We start from the raw sequence: 8,956 nt of genomic DNA on the forward strand, positions 1-8,956 counted from the left end.
TCCTGTGTGTGTGTGTGAGTGTGTGTGCGCATGTGCCCTGTAATTTTTCATTGGATGCTAGACATTATGATAAAAATTATAGAGGATCTGAATGGTGCCATCTTTTTCCAAAGAGGAAGGAAGATAGCCGAAAGATAGAATTTAAGTGGATTGCTTTGATTCTGCTGAGGCTTAGATTTATGTTTTATGAGGGTGAAACCTATATATAGGTTGTGTGGCCTTGGGCAGGTGACTTCATCTCTTGGAATCTTCATTTCTTGCTCTATACTGTGAGGAGAAGCATGTCTCCTCTCTGAAACTCACTGGCCCCATCTGTAGATAGGCCACATGAGTTCTGTAGCCACCATAGACCGAAGCTCTGGGGAGACCCTCTCATAGGATTCTCTCTCAGAGAATGACCCTGCAGCTGACCCTCTCTGCCTGCTCCCCCACAGGTGCCTGACCCAAGATGCTAAAGGTCTCCGGCCTCTTCATTCTCCTCTGTGGGCTGCTGGCCTCATCCTCTGCTCAAGAGGCCCTGTCCAGAGTTTCTTCCCAGATCACCAATGGTGAGACTATCCTGCCTTGGGTCACACCTGGCCTTGTCAGAACCTTAGGCCTCTCCTTAAAGTCTAGACCGTGAGCCAAGGTGGGTTAAGTTCTAATTAGCATTGTGCCTGGGAGGCAGTTAACATGATTAATTATTAGCTGCTCTGATCATCACTACATTACTATATTTAATACTGTTCTCCCAATATTCCCCTCTTTCCTGTCTCCTTGCCCTGGTCTATCTATTCAAAGGCCCAGCCCCACCTGGACTGGCCCCTGCTCACCTCTTCTACTACCCCCCATTCACTGGCTCCCCTCCTGCCACAGTAGCCTCTTCAACACATGGAGCACACCCCAGGACCTTAGCACTTGCTGTTCCCTCTGCCTGGAACACTTTTCCACTAACTACCAATGTGGCTCCCTCCCTTCTTTCAAGTCTCTGCTAAAATGTTGCATTTGCAAAAGACATTCCTTGACATCCTTGCATGAATTACTGCCCTCACCCCATATTCTCAATTCCTCAATCTGCCTTTTATTTTTCCCTCATGACAAAAATAGCTTCAGCAGAATGCATGGTATGGCTGTGGTGGTTAAAATACCGAAATGTTTTTCTACACTCCTTGGGAAGTAGCCCCTGCCCAAAGACTCCCCAGGTGGTACCCTCATCACCCCAACCATCCCGCCTTCAGCCCCAGGACTTCCAGCCTCCTCACCAACCAAAATCTAATGAGTCAACCCCTGGCACAGCCCAGGAGTCACAGGACCTGGCTACAGAGCTATGGTTGATGTCCTTTCTGATTGGCTGGTGCCTGTGCCCAGCTGGTTGTTGAATATTTTGAAACCAGCCTCTTCACAGCACTTATCTGTACTTGACTCACACATGTCCCTTTACTCACTACTTTATCATCTCTCTTCCCTCATCCCCACCAGAACGCCAGCTCCACGAGGGCAGAGAGTGCTGCCTGTTCTCACGGGTGCAGCCTGGCATGGCCCTGGCACACAGTAGGCCTCTACAAATATTTGCTGAATGACTGTGCCTGGAACTTGGCCCAGCACCAGGCAGGCCAGGAAAACTAGGTGAATGAGGAGTAAGATCCATATGTGGGACATGCTCAGAGGTCAAGGCTGCATCTGAGAATCTTTGGCATCTAAATGTCTAATGGTGGGGGTCGGGGGGGCGGACAGGTTGTTTTTCAGCTTTGACTCCTTGGTACGAACATTCTTTCCGCCCTGCAGACAACTGACTTCCAGGGGTCGCTGAAGAATGTCTTCACCCTTGCAAGAGGCAACCAGGACATCCTGGCGGCCTGCTCACCAACAGAGATGCCAATTTAATGTGAGTGGTCTCTGATCAGAACCCCCCATGCCTAGACTGTCCTGGTTTGTTGGTTTGTGAGCACCCTCCTGGCATTTTCTGACTCTACAGAGGCCCTTTCCTCAACTAACAGCCCTTCCCACTCTGATGGACTAAGACCCACTGGTGGAGAGAAATTCCCACTGGGGGTTGAGGCAGAAGCTAGGGAGATGCTGAAGACTTGGGTTCAGTCTCTCTGTCTGGGAAGAGAATGGCTGCTCACTTCCAGTCTCTTCCCCTCTCTAAGACTCAACTCCTACCCCTGTTACATGGGGAACTATAGCCTCTGACCCCATGGGATTGTTGTAAATATTAAGTGAAATAATACAGGTCATGTGCTTATACAGCTCCCTGTCCTCAGTAAGCCCCCAGTCAGCAGTACCAGTTATAATAACATCTACAGTAACAATGTGGCAATCACAAAAATCGATGCCATCTGGCCAGCAGAGCCTAGAAGACCCAGGGCCCGGGGCGCCTGCGTGGCTCAGTCGGTTAAGTGTCTGACTGGCTCAGGTCAAGATGTTAGGGTCCTGGGATCAAGGCCCATGTCAGGCAGGGTCTGCTTGTCCCTCTCCCTCTACCCCTCCCCCTGCTCATGCTCTTTCTCTCCCTCTCAAATAAATAAAATCTAAAAAAAAAGAAGACGACGACGATGACGACTCAGGGCCCTCTTCTTAGTATGTTCAAAACTGCTGATGACTCCCACCCCCGTCCCAGCCTACTCCTCCCGCAGGCCAGCCCATCTTAGCTAATGAAACTCCACCCATCCAGTCGCTCTGACCTAAAATCCTGACCTCATCCAATGCCCCTCTCTTCACTCACAGCCCCATGCAGCCTGTCCACACACCCTGTCAGCCAGGCACCTGACCATTTTCTGCACCTCTTCTGGTCTGAACCACCACCATCTCCCTCTGACTTATGGTCCCAGGTCCCCTTGTTTCCACGGCAAGCCCCCTCCTCCTCCATTCTGTTCCACCTATAACCAGAAGCATCGTTCTAAGTCGGCCAGACAATGTAACTCGCTTGCTCAAACCCTCCAATGTCTTCTAGCTGTTCTCAGAACCAAACCCAAAGGTCTTACCATTGGCCCACAGGCCCCCTGCTGCCCAGCTCTGACTGCCCCCCCACACACACTGAGCCCATTGCTATTCCAGCCTCAGGGCCTGTGCACTTTCTCTGTCTTCTGCCTGGCCCTTTCTTCCCCTGTCTATCCTCATACCTGTACCCTAACTTCATTCATGACCCTGCCCCAGCGTCACCTGCTATGAGAAACCTTCCCTGATGCTCTAAAATACCACTCCTCCCAGTGTCATCCTCTTCACCTGATCCTGCCAGGCTTTTTCTTCACTGCACCCATCACCTGACACATTATGTATTCACTTACTGCGTTTATTGTTTTACATATATATGCTCTGCCCAAGCATTAGCTGTCTATAGCTTTCCGTCTTCTACTCATTATTTATTCACTCATTTATTCCAGCCTCCTTGGTGTTGGCCAAAGGGCTAGACGTGACCATTCTGTGATGCATTAAGGCAAGAGGTTCTTTTTGCTCAGGACTATATTCCCTGAGCATAACAGCTATGTGATAAATTACATGATTAATGAGTCAGTAACCATCTTTGCATACGGTCAGCTTCTGCTCTGCAGGGGACCTGCCTTTGCACAAAGCAGGGTCCACCCACGGCTAGAGCCACAACCTTCCCTGTTATGCTGTTTTTTCACCCAGGGTACAGATCAAAGACCTTCGACTCCTTCAGGTCTGCCTTGAGAACTCCCCTAACTTCAAGGGGGTCAAGTTACGGACACCATTGGCATTTTCCATACAAATAAAGTAAGTAACAGCTGCAAGTCACTGGTAATCCGCGGATGTGTGGGTGTGGGAAGCAGCCATAACTAAAGGGTGTCCAGTGGAAGTCTCATTGTTGGTTGGGGCAAAAACACCCTCCCTCTCCGGGCCTGGGCCACTCTCTCCAGTAGGATTAGAGCATGGAATACCTGAATGCTTCCAAGCTGGGGCCTTTCTAGGGAAAGCAGAGCAGGTTGAGCCGGTTTCCTTTCTCTGCTTTATCCAGAAAGCCCCATCCTCATTTATTTGGACTTCCTGAGCCCACCTAGCTCGGACTGAATACAACTTAAGACAAGGACACGGAATCTGCTCTAGACCCCAATGCCCCTTGGCACCATTGCCTAGAGACTGTGCACAGATGTGTTTTGTTCGGTCTGCACGGTGCATCTTCAGGGAGAACAGGCATTCTTCGGTTCATCCCAGCTGTCACCCCTCTCTGTGAAACCAGTCCCTGGTCTCCCTTACTCATTTCCAGCTCAAGCCTGGCCCTGGAGGTCACGGAGTTTGTGACCTCTAGAAGAGTACTTTCCAAAGTCACAGTTTCTCAGTTTTGATAGGATCCTATACTTGGAATCAACCGTTTCCTTTCTACCTGTCCCTTGAGCCAGAGATAGGGGGTATCAGTTATACACCCTGAACACAGACCTACCTGGCTTCACCACTGGCTGGATGCATGACTTGGAGAAAGCCATCCCCGTTCTCCCAAATTGCCTCTTTTGAAAAATGAGGAAATGATCTTCACAGGGTGATTTTGAGGGTCCTGCACAAACATGGGGGAACTCTCATTCTGGAAACAAATGGCAGGAATTAAGCCCTAAGACTCTCCCACCAGCCTTCATTCTTCCCTCCCACAGGTTTCTGGCTCTTAATCCCTGCATATTCCATGTACGGACAGATATGAGAGTCCAGCTTTATTTGGAGAAGGGTGAAGACAGCAAATACCAACTTGCCTTTGGGCATTGCAGGATTGCACCTGACACTGTATGGATCCAATCCGAAAATCTGTAAGTTCTCCATGTTTCTCTCTCTGCATCCAACTGGTTGTGATGGAGCCCCAAGGAGGCTTCACCTGAAAGACCTCACTAGCAGAACAATCCCTTCTCCAATGTGCCTTTTGTGCATATGGGGATGTGTGTCTTACAAAAAGAACTTCATGTCATTTAAAATTTTTGCTTATTATGAAAACAATATTTTCACTGGCATGAAAAGAGATTCAGGGGCGCCTGGGTGGCTCAGTCGGTTAAGCGGCTGCCTTCGGCTCAGGTCATGATCCTGGGGTCCTAGGATCGAGCCCCACGACCGGCTCCCTGCTCAGTGGGGAGCCTGCTTCTCCCTCTCCCTCTGCCTGCCGCTCTGCCTACTTGTGCTCTCTATCTCTCTGTCAAATAAATAAATAAAAATCTTTAAAAAAAAAAAAAAAAAAAAAAAGAAAAGAGATTCACTGAATAGTACCAAGGACAAACAAAGCAGGCTCACTCAATTATTGGCTGACATTCAGGTTATTTCTGAATTTTTTGCTATTGTAAATAATCCTGAACCTTTCGGTGCAGGAAATTATAGATTCCTAAGATTACTGAAAGAGTGTAAACAGTTTTATGACTTTTAAATTTGAAGGTATGTAATAGTTTTAAGGCATTCCAAATCCCTTACCAAATACCTCGCCAACAGAACTGAAGTGACGTGTTTCTGGCTGACATTGGTCAAGTTTCACCCCATAGCCAATCTGGACCAATTATTCTCATTTTTTTTTTTTTAATTATTCTCATTTTTACAACTTTTCTCTTCAGTAGGGATTTTCAGCAGAAAATGCCATGGATGCCATTCTCTTGACTACCAGTAAAGCAAGGATTTTACCATCTGTTCATTGGTCTGTGATACCTCCTCTTCAGAGTAACTGTTTTCAGAGGTTTGCCCTTTTACTAAGTGTTATCTTCTAAACTTATAATCTCTTTTTTACAATCTTCTTTATAAGATTTTTTAAAATTTAGGCTCATGTCCATGATTAACTGAATCCAATAGTCATCACCAACCTATTGTACACTGGGTCTTTTTCATTCGTGATTTCTTTATTTTGATTCATCTCCCAGTTGCTCACTTGATCAAGAAAGATCTGAGTGTGGAATCCTTTCTGAGCTCTTACACGTTTGGTAATGTCCTCCTGTCCTGTTCCAGATAAGGACACCCTTGACTCACAGCCATTTCCCCCAGGGGAAATTCTGTCAGTGTGGCTCTGTGTCTTTTTTTGTCTTTTGAGATGCTGAAGGAAACTAGTCTTTCCTTTGAGGGAAATCTGAATCCTCAGGCTGGAAGTGGTAGATTAGCTGATTTATATATAAAGCAAACACTTGGCCTGAGAATGAGATTTACCCTTACCTGTAAGGATTATGGACTGAGTCAGGAATCTGAAGACACATTTACACTGCTATCTCCCCGCTTCTTTCTCCTCTCCCCCAACTGAAGAATATTACACTACTCCTTCCATGAAGGCATGACCATTGGGCTAAGGAGAAAAGTTCTGTTGGAGCATTAGCTAATGAGAGGAACAGGAAAATGCCGGAAAGAGAGTGATCAGGACCTAAAAGCGTGGCAGAAGCTGAAGAAAGCATTCCAGGAGAGAGGAACAAAATAGGCAAGGAGAGGGGAGTCATGGGAAACAATGATGAGGGCAGGGTGATTTCAATTGAAAGATTAATTTTAAGGAGCCCTAAGACGTAGGTTGGAGCAGAAGGGCAAGGCTGGGTCATGGAAAGCTGTAGAAACAAGGAGACTTTAAATAATGTGGGGTCAACTGAGCACATAAGTGATGTAAAGAAAGGAGAACTGGGGAGAATTTAATCTGTTCTACTTTCATTCTTCATTTAGCGTCACCCCAATGAAACAAATTATTGTGGAAAACGTAGAGAGAGTCCTGGGAGACCTGATAATCAATAATTTGGGAGCAAAAGTAAGTTTATAAACCCAAACTACTTCAGTTTTTTAGTCTAAGACCCAGAGCTTGGTGGACTATATCTTCTTAATAAACTGGAAGGAAATCGGGGCACCTGGGTGGCTTAGTCAGTTAAGTGGCTGCCTTTGGCTCAGGCCATGAGCTTGGGGTCCTGGGATTGGGGTCCTGGGATTGAGCCCCGCATCGGGCTCCCTGCTTGGTGGGGAGCCTGCTTCTCCCTCTCCCTCTGCCCCTTCCCATAGTTCCTTCTTCTCTCTCTCTCAAATAAATAAATAAAATCTTTAAAATATATCTATATAAACTGGAAGTAAATCTTTCAGAAGGAGAGTTAGGGAGAGAAGAATGGCATTTATCAAGTTCCCATTCTGCAACCAGCATTGGTAAAGTGCTTTACAGATATTATTTAATTCTTCAAGTCAAAATCAGCATCTGTGTGGCTGGAGATAAGTTGATAAGCCTCTCCAAGACTCAGTTTCCTTATCTCTAAAATAAGTATAAGTAATCATAAAATGAACAGCTAATATTCATTAAGCACACAGGCACTGTGCTGAGGATCTTACATGAATTTTCTTATTCTCCAAAACAATCTCATATTCTAAATAACAGTATTATCTCCATTTTCCAGATTTAAGAAAAAGTTCCAGAGATGGCCAATGACTTACCTAAGTCACAGAGCTGCCAAATAGCTCAGCTGACATGTGACCTCTGGGCAGTCTGTCCCCCCAACCCCCCTACTTGCTTGTTCCCTAAGATAAATTGTCTTAGAAGGAGAACTTGCCTTGACTGCCCCCTGAATATTCAGCCTCCATTGGTGAAGCCCTCCTCCTGACTCTTGCATACTTTCTTGTCTTTCAGACGTGTACCTTCATTAATTCGCATCTTTATAATCTGAATCCGCAAGTGACTAACGAACTGATTAGTAAGTGCTGGTGGTGAGAAGACAGAGGACACCCCGGGACAAAGCTCAGACTCCTCCCTCACCCTTTACATCTCCTCTCCCCTGACACTTCTCCCAGACAAAACATCCTGGCCTCCATGAGGCAGAATGGTCCCTGCTAATAACGATCCTCATAAACTCAGGGACTGCTTGCTGAGGGAGTCCTGGGCACCACGCCCAGGGTTAAGCACTCTGCCTGCACTGGCCATTGAACCTCCACCACTAGCCAAATACAGGCTGGTTTCAATCCCATTCTGGTCCCAAAGCCTAGAGAAGCTGAGATATAAATGGGAGCTTCTCTGGGGAAGAAAAGCTGCCTGATTTCTCCTTTACCCTTCTAGATTGGATGGTGTTGCATAATGAGCAGAAAATTGGCCTGGTTTCAGCCCAAAGACTGCTTCCTTCTGGTAGTCTCTACCTCCAGGGACCCAAAGTTTCCAGGTCCAGAAGCCAAAGCAGGCAGCTGGGAATCTGAATCTGAAAACCAATGGGAATCTGAAAACCAATAGAATTTTCTGGGCTGAAAGGACTCTTCCTTCATTCACTGAAGATTCATTAGTCCTATTAAGTGCCAGCTGCTGGGGTTTCTAAAGTTCCTTCAAATATCTCTCCCAGCAAGCAGTTTTCTGGCTTCTGCTCACATACCTCCACTGACAGGGAGCTCACTATTTATGAAGTAGGAAGCTTGAGGCAATTAATCTGAATGAGTCTTAAAGCTCCCAAAGTGCAGGTCCCAGATCCACCCAAAGTAAATGTGAGTGGGGCAGCTTGACCAATACCCTCACTCCGCTGATATTGGGCCACCATTCTGGAGACATGGCCAGGCAAATGGGGACCAGCCGCTGTAATGTCAACTCCCTCCACGGTCTTGTTTCAATGTATAGCTCTTAAGTTACTAGCTTGGGAGGGAGCAGTTCTTCCCAATTTATGGATGAGGAAAACAAGGCCCAGAACTGTCAGTGAAGTGATCAGAGATGCCAGCCACTAAGCAGAGCCTCCAGCTCCAGCCTCATGTCTCCAAATGTTTGGCTCATTCCCTGACCCTGCTCTGCCCCCATGTGGAGCAGAAGAAAACTCCTTCGGCCTCTTTGATCCTCCTTTACTCCCACTGTCTAAGGTATCTGTTTTGCCTTCTAGGTCTGCTGCTGCAGCAGGGCAGGTACCAAGCCACCATCCAAATATCCCCAAAGTAAAGGAGCCACGGTTGCACCAATCCGGTGAGAGATCAGAGCATATTTCCATTCCTTAGTGATGGCACTTGGCCTTTAGGGTCATTATAAATGAGTCATTCATTCATTCTTAAAATTTCAATGAAGCTTCTACTATGTGCTAACTGCTAGGGA

General features: G+C 46.8%; 1 protein-coding gene across 1 annotated transcript; it reads left to right on the top strand.

The window, feature by feature from the left end:
* The first annotated feature begins 448 nt into the window (after positions 1-448).
* Positions 449-8,806, top strand: LOC110579594 (latherin-like). Its single transcript, XM_021689263.2, is given in 9 exon segments — positions 449-548; positions 895-902; positions 1,726-1,821; positions 1,824-1,864; positions 3,610-3,714; positions 4,584-4,733; positions 6,592-6,673; positions 7,532-7,595; positions 8,751-8,806. Coding segments are annotated over 9 exon segments (702 nt in total).
* The last annotated feature ends 150 nt before the right edge of the window (positions 8,807-8,956 follow it).

The sequence above is a fragment of the Neomonachus schauinslandi genome, chromosome 10 (genome assembly GCF_002201575.2).
Source record: "Neomonachus schauinslandi chromosome 10, ASM220157v2, whole genome shotgun sequence".
NCBI lineage: Eukaryota > Metazoa > Chordata > Mammalia > Carnivora > Phocidae > Neomonachus > Neomonachus schauinslandi.